Source organism: Melozone crissalis, unplaced genomic scaffold (assembly GCF_028551555.1).
Source record: "Melozone crissalis strain CALT ecotype California unplaced genomic scaffold, PUWL_Pcris_2 ptg000004l_1, whole genome shotgun sequence".
NCBI lineage: Eukaryota > Metazoa > Chordata > Aves > Passeriformes > Passerellidae > Melozone > Melozone crissalis.
Window position 1 is genome coordinate 24530921 of NW_026535782.1, and position 22718 is coordinate 24553638.

The following is a 22718-nucleotide window of genomic DNA, read 5'->3' on the forward strand; positions in this document are numbered from 1 at the left end:
TTTTAAACTGTCAATTTTGATGTTTCACTGGTAATTCTACAGAGAGAAGAATGTTCTACTACAAAACTCAGTTGCAACTTCCAGTTGGGTTTGTTGAGAACTGTTCTCCATGTACAAGGCAGGGCTCTTCTCCCCACCTCAAGAAAACCATGCTGGGCAGCAGAATCAGAAAATAAACAAAGAGCAACACTTTAAAAATCTACAGAACCTTCAAACAGATAGACATGCACAACCATGAAATCCTCTCAAGTGATCAAACAACAAAAAAAAAGATAAGTGAACTAACTACTATAATTTCACCTTTGATGACACAATGTATCTTCCATTTTTTAATTTGTTTAGTCTCAATTTGCAGGAACCTCAGATCAGAAACACCACTCAGAGAACCTGAAATTTAACAAATAGTGTGGCTACCAAACACTTCCTGTATCCTTATGAGGTATTTTCAGACAACATTGTTATTCTGTGTTATGGAACTGGAACATTTCTCATATTTTCTCTTTCAGAAGCTGTTAGAGCTTTTCGGCATAAATCTGGCATAGTCCGCATTGTGTGTTTTTGGTACTCTGCCATTTTATGGTGTGTTTTGTGGATGGATGCATCGCATTCAAAATTAGTTGTTTAAAATGAAGTTCAGTCAAAGAAATATTAGTCATGGTTGCATTTACTTCCTGCTGTGTTTCCTGGTGATTAGAAAAGCAAACATGAAATTAAGATAAACCTAGACTTACACACTAGCATGCCAGTTAATTAGGTGGCAGGAAACACTGCATGTATCTTATCTGCAACTCAGTAAACCCTGCCACTGCCTTTTCCACTCCTTCAGTAGGCACTGCCCTGGAAAGTTGCTGGCACTAGTGATTTCTCAGCATTCTGTGCTATTTTCAGATTTGCTGCTTTCCCCTACTTCTGCTATTATCTTACAACTTTATACTTTTATTATATTGTGCCCTTTTCTCCAAAACAATATTCCACTAGCATGGGACTACTGCTCACAGCAGCATGCACAGCCCAGCGCACCCAGAAGTTTTGCAAATAACTCAGCCATTATCATAGGGACACATTTAAAACAAAGAGAGATTAAAATTAAAGGATGTGGTGGCAAAAGGAAGGAGAAGCCAAATCCATCTCTTGATTGGTCTCTCATCTTGTGAAAGGCCAGGACCCCTTTCATGGAACCACACATCTCCTTTACCACAGCATCATCCGCTGTGTGAAACGGCTGAAGTAATTCTATGCTGGGTGATACAGGGAGCCAAAACTGTAAGGGAATTACATCTTGACTGACTTGCAATTGAAGTGCTGACTGGATATTTAGGAGATCTAGGTTCATTTCCTCTTCAGGCTCAGGTTCTGCAAGTGTCCTTCAGCAGGTGAATATTAGTGTCACTATTATCCTCACCTGAGCAACAAAATAAGAATAGATCCCCTTTGAGCCCATGACTATCTGGGCTCATGAACCTTTGCTTGAATGGTGGCAAACACAAAGAGCACCCATAGTCACTGTCACTGGTGGCCACCCAGTCTCTACTAGCAGTGACACTTGCACTGGCAGAAGTGGTCTACCATTTCTGGTGAACTTTAGAAGAGCTGTTTGGCTGCACACATGAAGATGCTACAAACACCACATTGACTTCACATGACATCTTGAAAGTGTAAATTTCAGTAACTAAAAGAAATACACCCATCTGCAGTACACTCAATTCACCATTCATTTGAAACACATTTTCCAAGGGAATAAGTAACAAAATGTATCCTATTTACTGTTGCAATTTAGACTATCATGGCTGAAATTAATAGTCTCCTCAGAAGATGAAAGAAAAATTGCTTCTGGCTGTCGCTGCCCGCACAACTGCTGAATCTACCAGAGCAGTTCCCAGTAAATACTGGATTTTTTTTTTCCTTCAAGATACACTGATACAGGAAGTCAGGACTTTTCCCAAGAGATGTGTGGAAGTCTCCTGCTACAGAATTTGCTACACAAATTCAGAAGGAGGTGTTTGAATGCCCACCAGTGGAAGGGAAGCAACATGGTGCACTGAACCTCTACAGAAACTGAAGGATCAAGGGAATACTAGTGCAAAGCTTTCAAATTTTACAACTTAAGAAGTGCTCTCTGACTGAATGATTGATTGCCTTCTGCAATACTCTCACAAGCTGCTTGACACAGAAGTCTGTCTCTATCATATAGCCAGCCTGAAGTCTGCAGCTGGATGCTGCCCCACCACTGCCCTCATATGGAGCGATGACCAGACTCAGAGCTGCTTCAAAGTCAGAATGAATGGACAGACAACTTGTTCTTTTCACGTGTCCATGCCAGAGGCCTACTGCCAAGGTAATTCTTGGATGCATGGCAATAAACTTGCCAGGACAGGCAAGTCCTTTTGCTTCCATTTGCTTCCCTCCCCTCTTAGTTACTCAATCAGTATTAGCTGAGGCACAGTTTTGTCTAAGACTAGATTGGAAGACTTCATATAAGATACTCACATGACCTGAACAATTCATTATCCCATAGACTTCTTTCCACACAGAAATTAAGGCTCAGAAAATAGGGCCTAAAAGAACATCTCATGTGACTGAAGGAATCAACAGGCACTAAATTTAGGCAGATGGAAGCTCCTTCATTCTGACAGCACCAAAAGTGTCTGCTGCACAGGGAACAGCCTGCAGGCTGTAAATCCATGCCCTCCCTTTGCTTGTACAGTAATTTACCAAGTAAATATTCTGCATTTACCAAGTAAAATATTAATGCTAAAGTGATTGTGGATTTTCTTCCTATCATGCAGGAGGAACACATTTGAAGCACAACATATTTGAAACAAAGAAACTCAGCTTTAACTGCAAATAAGAAAATAGACTCCAAGTAAATAACTTTCAGACAGAACCAGAGACAAGAGATGTTGATGGTAGAAACACAGACTAATAGAACCTGGGGACAGACAAGTGATAAGAGGATTAATTGGGATCTAATCAGCAAGATAGATGCAAACTTTGTAGTGTAATGCTTACGCCAACTTTTCAAGAAGTTTGAAGTCATCTTTTTATTTTTCTTTTTTTAAACACAAGAGTAAAAATCTTACTTAGGGAATGTTGTGTTTGAAATTATCTGTAATTTTGTTTCACGCTCTTGCTGTCTTGCATGTATTCTCTTTGAACATGATACCCATAGACCTGGCATATTTGTTACATACAGAATTAAAATAGACAAACAAAGGTAAAGGAATTTTCCACAGGAAACAGCAGAAATGCTTTTCAGATCAGCAACTGGTTTCAAATTTAAACCAGAAAGGACATCAAAAGAGAAAACAAAAACCCTTGTAGGCAATGTTTTATCTCATATTTCCTACAGAAGTAGCAGACTCCCTAGATGCTAAAGATACCTTTTATTTTAGAGGCAAACAAATTATTTTAAATGTAACTGAATTGTAAATATTTATTAGGCCTCTTTTCCATTTGGTTCTCTGAATATGAATAGTCCCAAAGCAGTATTTCCTCTGAAATTTTCAGCTTCAAGCCAATGAATCTGACTGAAAAAAAATTAAATGTGACAATTGAGGAAACACAATTTTTTCTTTAAAACCTTCCACCTCCACCTTTCAAACACTGGGATTTTGTCTAGTTCCAAACCACAGTGGAAACTAGGCTGAAAATAAAAAACACCTTAAGACCTGGGAACATCACTAACCTTGCCCTGTCCACCTTAAGTCAGGCAAGGCTGAGAGTGACCCCACCTTGGCTGAAGCTTAAATTTCTAAAAGAAACAGAAGAAGCACAAAGGAAATCTCTCAGCCATGTTAGAAATTACATTCTGACAAACAACTAATCGACTTCAACCAACTGATCTGTCCATCAAAGAAAACCTTAAAAAGTAACAGGATGGTTTGTATGAAAAACAACACTATACATTTTAACTTATATCCCTCAGGCAGCTTATCAGCTAACACAGCTTGGTCTATAAAGCATCGCATGTGTCCCCAGCTAGACACCCTGTCCCAGCTTTATGGGTGCTGCTACAGTAAATAAAACTAATGTTTGATCACCCATCCTATCCTGCAGCTACTAATGTTCACTGAGATCACCTCTAAGTTGGATATCTTTCTCCTGATGGAGATACTGCTGGCATACTGTTTGAGTAAATTAATTGAACTCTGCAATATCACTCACATACAACGAGCAGTCTGTGGTATTTCATACTGTCACACAGCAAGCCCTGGGATGGATTGAAATACATGTGTGGCTCATTAACTCTGTGTCTGAGTTCTCAAAATCCAACACCAGTGTGCTGCTGAAGGGTCTGCAGCTGAACAATGTACACAAGCATAGCCATGCTAATTGATGGCCTTTGCTGAAGAGGTAATACTCCTTTCATTGCGATTTGCACCACCAGGATTTTCTCCACATCTGCTGATGGCTTAAAGACACACATGATCAGTCACTGGTGTTCAGTGGACACATCATCCTTCACTGAGCCACAGCAATTCAGCAGCATTTCTCTAAGCCTTTGACATTACTGGGCAATGTTTGTCATCAGCAGCACCCGATTTGGTCCTCAGGTCTCTTACCAGATACTGAAGTCGCTGGCGTTCAGTCTCTGGAGTGAATTCTGAAGACATTGGAATGACTTCACCATTTCGGATTATTATAGCTCTGTAAAAGTAATGAAACATCATCAGCACAGAAAAAAATAAGTAAAAAAACCCCAGAAAACTACAGGGTACAGTCACACTCTTATCCTCTTCAGAATTACAGTCAAATAAAGCCATTTCTTTTCTACTGAGGTTGTCAGCAGACCAGGATAATTCCTGCCCTGCATCCTTTAGGCTGGCTAACAAAGTATACTTGTATAAGCTGAGTTCATTTTAGAGCGCACAAAAACATCCAAACAACAAAGGCAAGAGTTATTTCAATTGATGTCTACAGGGTATCTTTATTAAGTGAAATGCAGACACCCAGAGGAGATGCTGCAGAATCACTGATTGTAGGACAACTCTTTACAGGTTTTAATAACAGTTGTGGCTGACACGGTCTAAACTACTGGCTTCAAATGACTCATCCAAGCACTTTCCAATCATTAATTGGTCATATGTCATGTCAGAACATTTCTACTCCAACATTAAATGGAAATAGCAAAGCAAATCCTATTTAGCACAAATTTAACTAGTTACCTGCTGAAAGATGGCAGGTAATGGTATGACTGTAGATTAGACAGGAGATTTCATCCACAGTTCTGCAAATCGCAGAGAGAAAATTTTCTCAAACACTTGCCTGTTGCCTCTTAACAATCTGATATGTTGCACACAAAATGGTCCAATCTTTCCTTGGTGTAATGCCACTGGCTGGAAGGAGGGAAGAATTCACCTAATATTTCTACTACATTCTGCATTCATGTATTCACTCACAGAACTATGTTCCTTTATCTTTCCATTATTTAGGCAGCTCTGTAAGTAGAGCAATGCCTGGCACTTTTGATAAACTATCTATCATCCCAAAGACTTTAATGCCTGCCGTGGAACTGTTTCTCAGCCATCGGTAGATTAATTCAGTGTTTGGATAACAGCTCTCCTCTTGAACATAGACAGAATTTGGCATAGCTAAAAGAAGTATTTCCCACTTGGATTCCAGTTTCTCTATGTTTTAAATGTTCCCATTTCTGTGATATTTTCACCCCACTGATGTCCTATGCATGAGCTACCTTACTTCCCTTGATCATTTGATTGATTTGCTGTCATTGCCTCTATGCCAGGTGTTCTGATGCCACTGGAATGCAACCAACAAATATGGTAGGCACACAAAGACTGAGAACTTAAACTTCTAAATTCAAAACACAGGCATCTTGAGAAAATCAACTCAGGTACAAACCTGAATTCTAAAACTAGTGGCATTGGACAGATTTCCAAGTCTTGTGGATTGGTCATTGGACTAAAATTGCCTCCAAATTGTCATCTACTACTGCTAGTATGCAAAAGGCAGCAGCATTATCTATGATTAAATGAGCTGTTCACATTCCTGAGATTCATGTGGCAAAGAGCAGACAGGTTCAGGATGGTACAACATTGGCAGATGTGGGAAGAAGCTCTGGCAATGATGGGAAAACAAACAGCTTTGCTTTGAAAGGTAAGAAATTTACTGCTCTTGGACTTCATTTCTTACTGCTCTTCACTTCCTTGCAAATAATCCTGCGTAGAAATTAAGAGGCAGCAAGAGTGCATCCTACATACTGGAGGTTTCTCCTGGCCCTTAATTAAAACCAATATTGTGTACTTGGGATAGACAGGGTAGTTGCATGTGCCTAATTTCCTAAAAAAATTTGTGCATAATTTTTGACAGATTTTTTTCCTCCTTTAGGGAATCTGAGTACAGACTTACAAAAATGCCTAGCCAATCAAAAATAATAAAAGTTTGCTGAAAATTTTTCTTTTGCATTTCTGAGACAGTAATTTAAATGTGAATTAAGAACTCTAACACCTCTCTTCTGCAACAACACTTTTGCTTTTATTTTTGCAGTTCCTAAGGTATTCATCTTTGAATGAGATTCATTTACTCAGACAGGGAACATTTTATATAATTTATTAAAAAGTTATTCGATTCAGGTGGAGTAGGCCTCCACCTAAGGGGTCTGTAGGTTTAGTACAGAGTATGTACTCTGGCAATAGTCTAGACTAGACTGATGAAAGAAGCTGATCAGACTCTAAACCAAATTTGATACACTAGTTTAAGCAAGTCATGAGGGATTTTCTGATCTTTTGCTTGTCTGAAAGAGCTAATATAAAACCATACATTGATATAACTGCTAGTACATCAGGCTAATTTTCTAATTATTCTTTGCTTCCCCGTAATCACCATTTCAAGGGAAATCCATATTTTAAAGACCACTCAGACCAGTCTGGGGTTCACCTTTTTCTTTGTGCACATTGACATGCCTCGTATATATTTTGATAGCTGTCATTCTCACTTCTGTGGGTAGAATTGGGCCCTGAGGGACTCGCATCATATAAAAAGCAATTCAGAGGCGAGTGGGTCAACCTTTCTCAGCTCAACTTATTTTCACCAGAATTGGCAGCCACCTGGGATGAAAAGCACAACCTAGCACACACACGAAAAAATCTTCAGAGAGGGTGGAATTAAAGCAATACTGTTGATACGCGTTAAAAGAGAGTTTTATGTTTTTCACTAACATTTTCAGCAGTTGGACTTTATTCAACTTGCAAGTTACAGCTGTTCATAAGAGTCAAATGATTTGATCTGAGGAATGAGACAGCTCTAGATATGAGTAAAGGGAGGGACACAGATATATACGTACAGGGCACTGGTCCAAATTCAACTGTGGTGAGCTTATAAGCCTGTACTGGGCTCTTTACCTTTCTGCCCCAACTGCTTAGCTCTTTCATGACAGCAAAGTGCATTTCTGATGGCTCAAGTGACAAAAAGGGACACATTTGTTGGCTGTCTCACTGAGGAGACTGGGTGCAAAAGCCTGGCCTGGGAGCCACCCTGCTCAGTGGGGCTTTTCCCTGTGATTGAAAAGGTGCCGAATAAGGCCCTAATTGTGTTTGGAGAGTGACGTGCCCTTTCCATGACCTTGCAGTGACAGAGCTGCCAAGCAGCAACTGAAGGCTTTTTCCACCGAGCAACCTCCAGAGCCCTGAATTCAATAGCCCAGAGTCAATAACTGCTCACGAGGAAGGAGCCTGGCTGATGCAGCAGCTGCAAACAGCTCCAGCAACTGCTTTTAGAGACCCACTCTATATGGTCCTGCAGGACAATTAATTTTGATTTTACACTTCCTAATGGCCTAAGCAGCAACATGGTGTTACATGAGCATTACTGCTTCTGCCATGCATGAAACACTCATGTATGCAAGGAAATAGCGTTCTGAAAGCATTTAGCTCCCCATGTATTGAAGATATATGAACGTATTGTTTTATGCCAGATTACAGCTGTCCCATTAAACTGTCAGAAATAACTACATAGGAAGCAAGAACTCCCTGAATAGACGCGGTTCCCAGACAGCATCTGATTTTGCCATGTTTAATAGTGACATTTTAATTTCCACCACACTGGTGAAACACATTATAGCAGAGCCACAGGGCAAGCCTGCCAAAGGCAGATGGATGATTCATGTTTGCAGAGAAACAAGTATGTCAACACTAACCAAATATTCTCTGATGACAAGGTTGCTTCAGACCCATACCAATCATTAATTTATATCACCAATGAAAGAGTAATTAAAAAAACAAAAGCTTTTTTTGGCAGGATTGGAAATCAGGAGTCACAGATCTGCAGCCTCCTCAGTGCATTGCCCTTCATGCTCTGATGCCCTCTCCACACAGCATCATCTACAGTAAGAAACTGCTCTGAAGTCTTGAGGCCACTGAGGCCAGTAAGTCACTTATTCTGATCTCTTCAAAAAACAAACTAGACTTCCCTGAGTCCTTCCCTCTCTTTTGAACCCTAACTCCTCACCCACAGGAACTACAGGATTGTACCTGCCATTGCATTTCACGTGCTCTGCATGACAATGAAAGTATGTTCACTATTCCAGAGCTGGGATATTCACAGTAAACAGGAATATTTTGGAGAAAAATCTCCCCACAACACAGCTGAAGCGGCCTAAAATGGAAGAAACAAAAACCTGATTTTGTATCTTTTCTGGCTTCTTGAGTTCTTCTGCTCCAGAGAGAAGCCAGACCATGAATAAGTAAATCAAAAGCAAGAGATGTGCCAGTGGCTCAATGCACAAGGCAGGACTGGCAGTCATGGCAAATCCTACAGCTGTCTATGTCTGCTCAGTCACAGGCAAATGAAAAGAAACACCAGGAGCTTAAAAGGCTGCATGTGCATCGGCAGAATACAGCGTGCTTATCTTTTGGATTGACACACTGTGTAGTCCATAACGATCACTTAAATTCACATCGAACATTAGGTATATGGGTTTTTTCTATATTCAGATTCAATACTTACAAATTGTATTTGGTGCCTTAGTATACATTTGATTTAAAATCCATGGAGAATGAAGCAACAACAGGATAAAAATCTGCCACTTCACTGTACTGCTGCTGTAATGCTCAGGGTGTAGCAACAACACTGGCCTAAGGAAAATATTGATATATCAACTGCTTTTGCATTTTTAATATGGCTAACAACTACCAGCTCTCCTTGAATCAAGCAGGAATTTGGGTTTGTTTGTTTGTTTTTTCTTTCGTGAAAAACACAACCAGCTGAAAATTGCACAGTGTCGTTTCTGTTTCTTATGAGAAATCAACAGAGGAAACTCATACATTTCAGAGGAAGCTCTTGTTGGTTACTCTCATTTCATCATACAGACAAAGCAACACTTTAGTGAACAAGGTCAAGAGTGTAATTCCACTGCTGTCACAGGTCTATTGGGATTCTGCTGTTCAAAACAAAGAGACATCTCCAACTGTTAGGAGTATTCAGGGGACACCCTGATTCCATTACACACTTTTTCAGGCAAAAATGATTTGAAACGCAACATTAAACTGCAACACAGGATAAAAATCTAAAAAACATTTCTACAACACAGGATAAAAATCTGGTAAAGGTGACAGAGAAAGACCATTCAGAAAACCCTTTTTGACAGTGTATATCAATTCCAAGCCACAGGGAGGCCATATCCATTTTGTCAAAAGGTGTTAAGCATGTGAATTCAGTACAGATGAAGCAGAAGTGTCTGGCCTGTCTGCAAAGGTATTAGAAATGTGTCAATGAAAAAGAAAGAGGGATTAAACTGACAGAAAGAATAAGGCAGGGTTTTATTATATTCAAAGGGGAACTAAGCAGTAGATTTTAATTAGGTGTGTCACAAGATAGCTGTGGAATAAAGAAAGTAAATCCTAGAACTATGAAATCAGTCTATATGGGTACTTGTTTATTTTGGTAACTAAATGCATATATTTAAATAATCCAGGGAAGATGAATGCTAATGGTTGCTAAGCTTCAAACCAGCTGTGCTTTTTTTATTTCTTTGCGTTTTCCTAATTGCTAAGAAGTGAAAGACAATGACTATAACACAATTAAAATGAGAAATGTTTTTCTCTTCTGCAAATGATGTATTGGACCTTACTGCCATTATGATTACTGATGACTTTTAATACATTCAGCATTGGCACCTTGATTTTACTTCTTCAAACTGAATTACTCTCACTTAGTCCCAACAAATCCCATTTCTCAGTTTCTTTAGAACCCAGGTGTACAAACACCTCACTGCACTGGCAATAAGTATGGAACTGATCTCATATTCCATCCCATGTATTCACTAACAACGTGGAAGTATAGTGCAAAGCCTTTGAACTATTTCCTTTATGTTATGAATTAAGGCAGGCTGGGGATACTGGAACAAACTATTATATAACATTTAGCTGGCAATAAAACAGGTTCCAGTGATGACATATCCATCACCATAAACCTCAGGTGGAAGCAGCAACCCTCAGCAATACCAGTGGAAAAAATTCACTATTTTATTACACTGGGAGAAGACTCTGTGCCTCCCACATGTCATACTTAAGATAATGCCTCAACTCTTACTTGGCATCACTATCAAGAAGAAAACAATCAACAAACCAGGGAAGGAGGAGAGCCACTGAAAATGGTCTCTTATCCTCATTTTCCATTTACTGCCACTCAACAGTTGTGCCACCCTGATTTCTTTGTATTTTTCAGCACAAACATGAGCCTGTTCACAGAAACGTTGTCACAGGATAGAAACACTGGATCATTTTTCTTTCAGCCAAACAAAGTCAACGTTAAGCGGGAGTAGACTCAGTCTGCTTGTGGCTCTTCCTGTGACAATGTAGTTTCATGTTACATTGTGGGTTATAGCAGGCTGCTCAGACACTTTCATTCATCACTTGGGGGAACTTCAGCTCCCTCAAGCCAAAAAAAGGTGTGAGAACTTGCCTTGGTGAAGTATTGCAAAAGTAATTTCCTACAGGAGCGTGCTCTGGCATTTCCTGCCAGAACAATGAAGATCACTCCCAAACTTCTGCTAAGGCTTTTTGCAGACTGCCAGCCACCCCAGCTGCTCCAAGGGTTAGTATCTCAGCAGCACAACTGCCAAGCACAGCCCTTTCTCCACCAGGACTCTGACTGGCATTCCCAAGAATTTCCTTCAAGGTCCTTTCTTCACGTCTTTGCCACAGCATGGAGCCAAGCATGCCATACCTCTCCTGTGGCAAGATGAGAACCTCCTCCTGCCTTTGAAAAGAAGCAGAGAAAGAAATTATGTAATCCAGACCCTGAAAACCCTCCTGAAAGTTGTCTTTCAGAGGCACTTGCAAGCACATGAGCTGTTCCTGTACACACACATGCAGAGCTTTATGCTGTTTCCAATTACTTGACTCATTCATATTTATGTTTCTAGTGCTTACTTAGTGATTCCTTTGGAGAAGGCCTCTAGACACAACGAGGCTGCTGAAACACTCTAAAGCCACTATGCTGGTGGTCTGATTTTACTGAATTAATTGTATTATTTTTAATACAGCACCACAAATAGGCAAATAGAAACTGTTTCTCTAAGCAGAATAACACAGATTTCCATGGAAGGGCTTACTTCTCATGTTCAATAGCACCTGAGTCAGTCAGGATTTTTCTTACTGCCACCAAGAATAACAGAAATCAGAATTTTTAGAACTGATCTGGTATTCCATCTCATGTATTCACAACAACTTAGTAAGCAGCAGTAAAAAGGATTTTCTATTGTTGGCAGTCTGCCCTATATTGCATCTAACAATGAGAAGCACCTGGCTGTCACCGACAATGGAACTAAATTACCTCAGTTGTTTCTGCATCACTACTCTACAGTTTAAAATTAAATGTAATGCTGAGCTTGCAAGCTGTCCACAGAGGAGATAGCTTGGAGAAGACACACTGCTCCATCATTTTTGACCCCTGGAGCAGTATGCTTCTAGCTGTCAGTGCCTCTTCAGTGGGTTGCAGCTCCACTCCCATGAGACTCTACCATGAGTGAATTCCCTGCTCTCCTTTAGGTCCTCAAGTGTATTGCTTGGCTAATGAAACCAAATCATGGAGCAATTATTAGCAGTTCACTTTATTAACTGTGTTTTATTTTAGGGCTAATTCTATATTTTTTATTATGCCCACCCTCCCACTAATGTGATGGCACTGGCTGTCTGTAAGCAATGTTCTTGTTTAATTAACCAGGAAAGAAAATTTTGCTATTGAAAAAGTAGTGACTCTGTAAATTTACCTATACACTTCTAGTAATGTCTACTCCAGCTCCAGTGGTACTAACCCAAATGTGAATGAACTAAACAAATGCTGTGTAATTAATTACTTTCCTGATGGTTTAAATCTCAACACATCAATCTTTCAGAAAGGGCTTCAGCTGGCAGCGAGAAAGCTATTACAAACCAGTTTATAGTGACACTACTAGCACACAAAACCTGCCCACCACTGGCTCCAATACCCTCAGCCTGGGGGTTTACTGCTCTCTTAGGATTCATTTTGCCCCGATGATTTCAGTGTATTCTTCATCTGAACACAGCTAAGTACAAGGTTGCACTGATGACAAACTACCATGTTTCTGTAACATGGCTGAACAACACGCCACCAATTACTCAGGCCATGCCAGGGAAATGAACAAAGAAATGCAATCACATCTCTGTGGCCAGCTCTGAGCCTCAGGACCAGTATCTGTGGAATCAAAGTCTTTTTCCCTGCTGTCCAGGATATCACATTCATCTCCAAGACAAGTTACTATGGCAACTAAACCTGGGCTTAGTGGATGAAGGCATTGCTGTGCAAGTCAGTGTTTATTTTGCCAGTAATATGGCTGGGGTCTGGCTGTCCATGTAAGATGGAAGTAACAAGGATTTTTTATCTCTCTGCTCTTCACTGTCTTTCCATTGACAAAAAGAATGACTTTAGCACCTAAAGGCATATCTACTTTGATCTCAGCTTTTCTGCTTAACTCAATACCAGTTGCAGGATGATATTGGAAAAAGCTGGACTGAGATGTAAAAGCAAAGATTGCAACTCATGCTCTCTGCTCACTCCTCGTGGGTGAATTTTTACCAAAGCCCAGCTTCATTCACCCAACAGAAGTGACCAGAGCCACCACCAAAAGTCCCAGGAGTAGGGCTCAAGCAGCACTGCTTGAGCATAGCTACTGCTGAGACTGAACAGCCTGGGCTGCCTGCAGTTTGTTGAATTCAGGTCACTTGAAAAGCTTTTCAACATAGTAAGGACCACAGCAGACACTGAAACATACACCAAGCAAGCCTTGGGTGCTCCCTCTGCTCCTCCTCCCTCAGTACAGAGGGGAGCTAGAGAACCAAGGTACTCAGTCTGATTTTCACACCTTGGTCCTGGCTCTGCAACACTGCAGTGAAGAACTTGCATGTCTCTATGGTCAGCTACAAAGGCACAGATTTAAAAGACAGTTTGTTTGGAGTTTGTTGGAGATTTTTTCTTTCTTTTTATTTTTAAAGGCTGAAAACCCATGAGAATTAAAGTTAATAAAATTCTTTATTTCTGGAAAACAATACCAATGAACTGTGGCTTTCCAGTTTACCGGTATTACTCAAATAGCCAAAAATCTTCTCCTTCCTCATTATCTGGAGCATAAGATAATGCCTGTGTGATAAGGACCAAAGATTTAACTGAATGTACCCCTCTCTGAAAATGTTTACAACGGCTTCAATACCTTGCTAATTGCCATAGGTACTGCTAAGGCTCTCCCAGGAAAAACAAGAGCTTGCAAAAGAAGTTGGACATTTGTTTTGTCTTCAAAGCCTGCAAACATTTACCATCAAATGAATAATTTCTGCCAAGTCAGTGCTGGATATGACATGTCAGTAACCTGGAACTTGTCATTCACTGGATAGCTAGAAAATGCTCTTCCATAGCACTGTCCTTTGAGTGAAAGGACTTCTTTCTGATCCAATACCTTCTTGTTATACCTCACCTTAAGTGTTTCTTGAAGTGCCTTCAAAAGCTTTACCCAGCACAAAATCCTGCAGTATCTATGTTGCTGTTATTCCAATGAATCTTGTGCTCCTGCTTCTCCCTGGAAGGAGACCAGGCAGGAAAAGGGGAGAAGGGCTTCCTGCAGACATGCAGATCATGCTTCTAATGAAACGAGAGAGGAGGAACAGAGAGAGAGGACATGGCCATCTCTCCCGCACATGACTAATCTTTTCCAACATATTGGGCTAGTCAGGATCTGACCTCTCCACCTATCAAACTGCAGGGACGGAGAATGTACACGGCAGAGACTTGCCTTGCTTTGAATTCAGTCTCTCCTCACTACACAGACCTGTGAGCAAACCAGTCTTAGATCATCTGTTGCCCTGAAATGATCAAACATTTTTTATTTTCAACTGACTCTGTCAGAGAACTAATAATAACCTATAGGGGGATGTACCATAGATTGGACAAACTTCAATCTATAAGTGTTGCTCTTGCCTCTGGGAGGGCATCTTCTGAGAATCTGGAGGAATGAGAACTTCAGAGAATGAAGAGAAAGCCCTACCAATTGCATGGCCCCAGTGTGTTGCTCAGGCTTGCAACTTTCTCTGCCTCTTTTTTAGGAGAAGACAGGAAAAAGAATGCTTTTCAAAATACTGCAGACTGAAGAAGCTTAGTAACTAAGTTAGTCTTTCCTCTGGAGACCTCTAAGTCTCTAGTACGAAGCACAGTTATTGTTTATGCAGACACAGATATAAGGAGACAAAGAAGGCTTAGGCCTGAGACTACTCACAGAAAACAGGGAAAAATACACACCATTTAGATTAGAAGATGAGTAGTTACAAAAACCAGAAAATTAAAGCTTCCTAGACAGTAAACCAAGGACTAAAGTAAACTAATTTTATAACAGCAATATATTAGAACACTTTTTAGTTTCCATCCTTACAGTGTTAGCACTTCTGGCAAAAACGACCCTGCTGGACTGCCTTGAGGAAGAGGTCAGATACTATGAACCACAAAAATGGCTCAGAATCATCAATTCTGACTTCTCAGAAATGCTATTTAAGCTACACTGCCAGTCAGCAGATACGTGGCTGTTTCCATGCCACTCTCATTTACTTCATAAAAGCAAATTAAACCCCAAATCTGACTTCCTATAATGAGAACTAACCATGAGGGAAGCAGCAGACAAGCACCATGACAAAGAAGAGGAAGTATAAATGTAGTAAGCTTCAACACAAGCAGCAAATTCAAAAATAATTGAAATGGTAAACAAATTCAATTTTCAATTCACTATTTTATTACACTGGGAGAAGACTCTTACGAACACACTCTCCCACACCTGGTCTCTTGAAGTACCAACGAAGTTACTTTACCTGCACCCACACAAAACCATCACAAAAATATTCACTCAATGAGCTCCTACCATTTAATAAGCCAAAATGCCTTAGCAGTAATTTTACACTTGGAAAAGGAGGAGAAAATCTATTTTGGACATGAGGAGGTATGTTCAAGTAGAGTGTGAATATGCCTTGAAAACATAAATCCTGGGGAGCAAAAGCAAGCAGGCAAAAACATGATAAAAAAGAGCTGATGAAGCAAAGCAGAAAATTCAGTGACCCTGCAAGTCTCTGAAGCCTTTGAAACATCAGGCTCTTTGCTTTCACGCCATGTTCTGTCAATAAATCAGGAAAAGCCCAAGAACCCATCTGCAGATTCAGTGAGGGTTTCAGGCTGTATGGAAAAGTCAAATCAACTTGCAATGTTCTGCTTCTTGTATAATGATAAAGGCACAGCTTCCCTATGTGGCTCCAAGCACAGCACAAAATGGAAGTGCCTGCAGTCTCCTAGCAGCTCCAGACAACACAAAAGCCAGAACAATGCCTGTGCCAAACATGGTTAATATGATCATATTGCATTACAGTCATTGCAGTGATATTGGACAAATGTTATGTTGCATGAAGCTATACAATAATTGGGCAGTAATCAGTAAAAACATTAAGTCCCTGTTTTACAACTGCTTCATCAGTAACTATAAAACAACAACCTAATAAAGAGCATTAAACTAAAAGGAACTGAGATTAACAAGGCGTGTCATGGCAGTTTAGATGTAAAAGTCACTTTAGCAATATAAAATTGAACAACACTGTTTAAAACCATGACCAGAGAAGATTTAGTATTCCATATTTTAAAAAGAAAATAAATAAAAAGAAGCTATTCCAATGGCCTAGTTTTCATAGCAAATATGTCATTCTGGTAAGCAAAACACAGCGCCTCGATGCTCACCAAAAAAAGCACTATATATTGGAGAGCTGACTATAGCACTATCAGTCCCTAATCAGATAACCCTGCATGGACAATGCTAATCACTGAAAAGATGAAGGAGAGAGAAAGAAACATCAGAAAAAGCTTTGGCCAATATTCAGATATGAATTTTGACTGTACAAGTAGGTATATTTATGGCAGAGTCCAAGAATGATCAGACAAGCCATTAGAGAATGAAAGCAGTTCCTTCCAAGTTGTTTTTATCAGGCTCTGAATACATCACCTCATTTTTAGTAGGGTTCTGGTATCATGTGCAGTTAACATATAATTATTACAGAACTGTGATTGCATCGTTAGCAGAAGTTTAATTATATCATTGACATTAGTGATGCCATAACATCAAGCTCAATAATAGTTCATAACAAAACCTACAATTAGCACAATTTTTCCTCCCTTTTACACCAACCAAAAGTGTTCAGCTTGGAGATGCCTAATAGTCCATACAGAAGTGAGCTAGGGCTGAACCTGAAAGGATTCCTGGCTGGTAATTTAGTAATATGGTAATTAAAGTCTTTTCATGATGGAATTACACATCAACTACAAAAGGACAGCTGCTATACAACACTGCCAGGGTACGTGGCATGAAATGATTAGATTTGAGAAGCTTTGGTGGATAAACTGAATACCACAGACATAAGTCTGAGGTATAGCTGGCACCACACAGTACATTATTATTCAAGTCTCACACTTAACGTTTCCTTAGTCTCATTGTGATAGTAACAGTTTGTTGCACATACCTTGGTCCTCTGACAGCAGAAGCTGTTCAAAACCCCACTTTAAAAGCTTCTGCTGTTTTGAAGTTCCCTGAAATTATAAAGCCTAACCTTTGGTTAGGTTTGCATGAACCCAAAATGTTTATTTCCCACACAAAACCTTCGGTCACGGATTCCTATCTGTGGGAAACTTGATTTATTTGCACGCTTTTTCCAGTGGGGTAGCAGAGAGGGAAGGAGGAGAACGAGGACAGGGGAAAGGTAGAAATGAGTAGGTGAACTCAGAGAAACCAAAAACTAAGGATTTCATCATCTAGTTCCAACAGCAACAAGATGAAGTCCCCTGTTTGAGAGAAAAAGCAAACCCACCCTTCTTCTCAAGAGAAGATAACCATTTCTTGAAGTAGTTTCCTTACTGTACTTCTCACTGCCCTCCCTTTTATCTGTAGAAACAACTAAGTTGACTATAAAAGGCATGAGACAGCAAAAAGACACTTATTTTTCCCAACTAACACACGTAAAATTTCTTGACTACAAAACTGGGCTCCTCAAAATACAAGAATGCACTGTGCACTGTGGCAGGGGGCAGATGACCTCAGAGTGGCTTGTTTAGCCCTAAAATGTCATTTGTGTCATGAAAACAACCCGGATGTTTTGCAACAGCTGGTTTTTTTCCCTGTAAGTGGGAAAGAGGGGGTTTCGTGGGAGAGAGACTCAAACCAACTGATCTACAATTTAAAGTTTTAAAATTTCTTTTGAGCAAGGGAAGTCTAGGAATGGACTTGGCTGAAAATGTAACATTTTGAAACAATTCTCCTCAGCACAAGAGAGACTTTCTGTGAGATCCATTTCGGAAGTGCAAAACCAAACTATTTTGAATCTGGAGGGACTTTATTACCAACAAGATGTTAGGAATGAGAATTTGAATCCTGGTTCAAACAACACCCAATCTTCCTGATGGTCTCCTTTTTGTTTCCTGCCCTCCTCCTTTTTCTGAACAGATGTTCTGGGTAGACTTAGTGAACATGCAAAACTTCTTGAAGACTTAGTGTGTTTAACTACAGTGACACCAATACTCTGGCACCAACTCCAGATCACCACCAACAGCAGTGTCTTGCACTTGGGTATCAGAGGCTGCAGTGGAGCTGAGGCTGTTCTCAGGGAGCACAGAAGGAATCCTGAGGGAACTGGAAGCAGCCAATTCCAGTCATTTGAGAACAAAGATCTTGGCTACTCAGATGTAAGTCCTGCACACCCAGTTTTACACAGAACACTTTGAAGAGACAATAAAGCAAATTAGTCAACTCAGAGAAAGAGGCTCAACTGTACTTCAAGTGCAATAGCACAGGAAAACATGATTATTTCTCATTTAATGGCAGAAGAAATATAATGTATTTCAGCTAGTAGCTCTGCTGACCAGATAGGTGATCACCTCAAACATGTTTGCAGCTACCCTGTGAGGACTCACTTGACATTTGATACAAAAAGGAGATTCAAATATGACACTTGTCAATAGAAACTGAGTGAACAACTTGCAACACAAACAGCAAATTTAGCATCTTAAAAACAATCAGCAACATGAAAAGAACGGGAATTTTATGCGCAAAGGATTTATCTGCCTTCCTACACAGTGTAAAGCAGCAAAAGAAAATAAAAATCTGAGGTTTAAACTACAAAAACCTTGAGTGTTTTGAAAGTATGTTTCTGAAAGTATTTGGGTGTACACACTACAAACATGAACTGTGTAAGCACAAACCTTAAACACAAACATAGCAGTCTTCACCTAAAAACTGATGCCTTAAGTTTTAGCTTTCATATTTTTCAGATTCTGAACTGCATTAGTACGTAACTCTGAATTTCATATAAAGTGTTAGCAAATTCCCTTCACAGTTTAGTTAGGCAAAACAAACCTTTTCCAGCCTGAGAACCAAGGATATCATTAAAGTTTCAGCCACAAAACGTGTAAACAGCAGTGAATTGAGGAGAGAAAACTGGGAGTATGGGACTTCATAATCTGAAGCTGCAATTGGACAATTAACCCCGATTTGTAAATGGACCAAAACATAAAGTGTGAAGAATCATGACCAGTCATCCATCTTGGGTGGAGCCACGGCCAGGCTCTTGTACTGCCCAAGGTGTGTCCTTTAAAGGCCTTTTAATAAATACCTACTTTACTCCTTTAACATTGTCTACCCTCTGTTCCAGGTAGCCTCTTTAGGCATCAAGACAACATGGTTCGATACCCTTGCAGATGTCAATTACTCAGCTATTAATGAACAGAATACATGAGCAGTTAGTATTGCATGTGAACTCTTCTCCCTGCCCTGTTTATGCAGTGCACTGCCAAAAGAAACATGTGAAGTCTGAAGTCTTGCAAGAAGAGCCTCATTATCTCTCTCCAATGGTGGTAAGGGCAGGGTTAGAGAGGGGAAAAGAATGCAAGTGAGAGACTTCCAGTATGCTCCTATCTTTAGCAACATCAGAAGACAAAGAAAATGCTACTTATCATGATTCTTCAAGAACCCAACTTCAAAATAAAGTAAAGCAACAGCTCCTGAGCAGCAGCATTCAGTTCTGAGAATTGGACAAGTACTTGAGCTAAAGCAGGACAAGGCAAAAAACCTATATTGTGATTAGCCTGTTTCCCTCTCCTCCTCCCCTAGGGCAAGAGTAGCAGCTATTTGCATACTGATCACTACCTTCAATTACACGAAAATCTGGAAGCCAAATGGCCTATCAAGACTAAGCCTGGCAACAGGAGCCAAAGGACTTTCCATGGAACAAATGTAGCCCTACCAGCTGTTCCAGATACAGTCACCTTGTCAGTGTTCAACACACAATTCTACTACACACCCAACACCTCGTCTGTTTCAATGGCTTTTTAGCACCTTTCCACTTCTCTGCAAACATCAAGTCATTCAGAAACTTCTACAGGACCAGAAGTGCTATCACTTCTTTGACTGCAACCACTGCTCAAGATACTGGAACGCTATCTCTGGCACTTGCATTCACTTCTGTGAGAAGTGCTAAGTGTCCAGCCAAGAAACAGAATCTTCTTGTGATGCTGCCTGCTTTAAGGGACTCAGTATCATCAGGCCTGGGCAGTTAGGGGTGAAGGATTAGATGGGGAGACAACACACTTACCTGCTATCCCCAGCGTTTGCCACATAAAGCTTCCCCAATAAATACACCACCACCAGGGCTGTGCAGCCACCAGAAATGTTATACACGGTCCTCTCTCGCTCTATCTGCAAATCCTGGGGGAGAAGAGAACAAGGTTTATAAAGACAGCATTGCAATTAGTGCTTGAGAAAATGAAGTCTCCTGGAGAAACCAAAAACACAATAGAGTCTTTATTAAACTGTATGTCGCACTGTCTGCCTTTTCTTGCAGCTATGAGCTAGGAGGACAAGAACAGAAAGTTGAGGAGTTCCTATTACTTATACAAAGATGTTTGGGAAAAATCAGGCCAGGAGACTGTAAAACATCAGGTATTAAGGAATAAACAGCAACTCTCACAGATGCAAGAGAATTTGCTACAGCAAAATCACAATGAAGGCAAAGATAAATGAAGCTTAGCAACAGGTACCTGATGGTATAATTGGAGAGTGCTTTACATAGACAGCAGATAACTAATGAGACCCAGCTACAACATCAATAACTACCTACTTCCCAAGAGGAATGCTAGGATTGTGGGGTATACACCTTAAAAACAACAGCAAGATGCAGTTGTGCCACAAGGCTACCTTTCAGAAACACAGGGAATGAGAGGACACTAAACTGATTCTGAGTGCAAGAAACATTATCTATTAAAAGAGTCCTTCTGCTTAACAGAAGTGGAGAATGCAAATTATACTTTGCAACAACAGTCAAAGTCCTGGAAAGAAAAAACAAACACATAAACACACACATGTATATATATAAATACACATACAATGCCCCAAGAAAGCTTGCAGAACACAGAGTAAAGTAAGTAAATGAGCTACTTTCATTCATACATTTTAAACAAACACTGAAGTGTATGTAAATGAATTAATTCTGCTGTCTGTAGTTTAGCTTCAGGTAGTAACACACTACAAATTACCCTTCTCTCCTGTGTCCATTTCAAACTGGTCTGTTCTTATAATATTGGATTCAAATAGGGAGGATCATTTAACATCACTATTGCAAGTACTGGCAGATCTTTTCCAGCTAAACTCTGCCTACTTTTATGAGCTTTTTAAAATAAATATATGTTGGCCTGATCTATACTTCAGCCATTTTCATATCTGCACCAAGGAACAAACAGCTCAAATTGTTCATGCCTTGGGGTATGAAATTTGGAGCTTAATTTTAGAGCTAAATTTATCTGAAGAAAAACACCACAATAAATAAAAACTGTGACAGGTGTAATTTGATTGAAAATCTGCAGAGGTGGGAGGAGGCCCCTGTCCCACGCTTGATCTCCTACGAATTTGAGGGGAGGGAGCTGACCTGCTGCAGCAGCAGGGATTCTCAGCAGCACTTGGGCACTGCCCTGAGCCAGTGGGCAGAGGGGTCTGTCACAAATAACTTGCTGACTCCTCACTGCACACACCTCCCATTTGTGCCATGAACACAGTGCTGAGGTGCTGTCCCAGCAGGCCATCCTCAGCTGTGCGTGCAAACTGCACGTGCCTGCCACAGGGACATGGGTTCTACTGCATTCACCAACTTTTTTGGGGGGGATGGGTGGTAAGGACCAGGAGGAAAACACCTCCAAGCTATAAATCATATCTTGCAGAACCTTTGGTCACAGACATGGACCTGTTATAAATGCCTCTTTATCTAATCTTGCCATAGAAAAGCTGATTCTCCTCCCCATGCCTTCTGTATTTCTTAAAATTAAGCTGAAAAGAAAGTTCAAAGGAATCTGACATTTCTAACCATCAAAATAATTTAAACTTACAAATACTACAGATTTTCCAAGCACTGCCAGGAATTTTAAGAAACCTTCATTTCCACAGTTCAGAATATCCTCCAAGACCTTCAAACAATGTGCATTCCTCACCTGCTTTCAGCTCTGTCATAAATATACTTTGCAAGTGCTGGAATGTCTAAATTAAAATGTATTTCTTCCAATAAGCAGATTTCAGAAGCATCTGTTATAGGAGAGAACATGGATAATCCTTAGGGCCTCTTTTTCAGAACATTCTTGACTTAAACTACATCTATGTACTGAGTTTTCTCAAATCATTGCTGTTGTTGGGTTCTCCCATCTAGAGCTTCAATTTAGTACCATGATTTGTCAGAGTACATTGAGTGCTATGCATGTTTCACTATTACATACTTTGCTTGATATTTTCTTTTTCAACAGCAAGGAAAGAAGGCAAGGCTTCCTAACAGCTCAACAAGATTTGGGGGAGAAAAATAAAGCAAAATAAAACTAAGCTCACCAATAACACCAATTCGTTCTGATGTAGAGACATTGGCTTTTAATGAAATACATTGTAACAGTGGTGCTGGGAAAGTAGTACAAACATGGGCAGAAGCCCCAAAACGCCTCTAAAGCCTTTATGAGTGTAAAGGGGCTCATTCTAGACAGAGTGTATACAAAGCTTTCCTCCTTTTCCAGCAGGAGAGAGATTTCTGAGGTAGTGTATCTTTTGTTGTTGTTGGTTTTGGTTTGGGTGGGGTTTGTTTGTTTGTTTTGTTTGTTATTTTCCCCCGCAGGAGCAGTTAATTTAGCCGGAGCCGTGCCGGGACACGTGCTGC

The 22718-nt window shown here is 40.2% G+C and overlaps 1 protein-coding gene across 1 annotated transcript in view; it reads right to left on the bottom strand.

Annotated features, from left to right (window-relative positions):
• Positions 1–22718, bottom strand: part of PPM1H (protein phosphatase, Mg2+/Mn2+ dependent 1H) — a 129559-nt gene that overhangs the window by 34923 nt on the left and 71918 nt on the right. The window contains exons 4-5 of the mRNA XM_054272744.1: positions 20130–20242; positions 4563–4647 (exon numbers count right to left, since the gene is read on the bottom strand). Coding sequence (XP_054128719.1) covers positions 4563–4647; positions 20130–20242 — 198 coding nt within the window. The remainder of the gene's footprint in view (positions 1–4562; positions 4648–20129; positions 20243–22718) is intronic.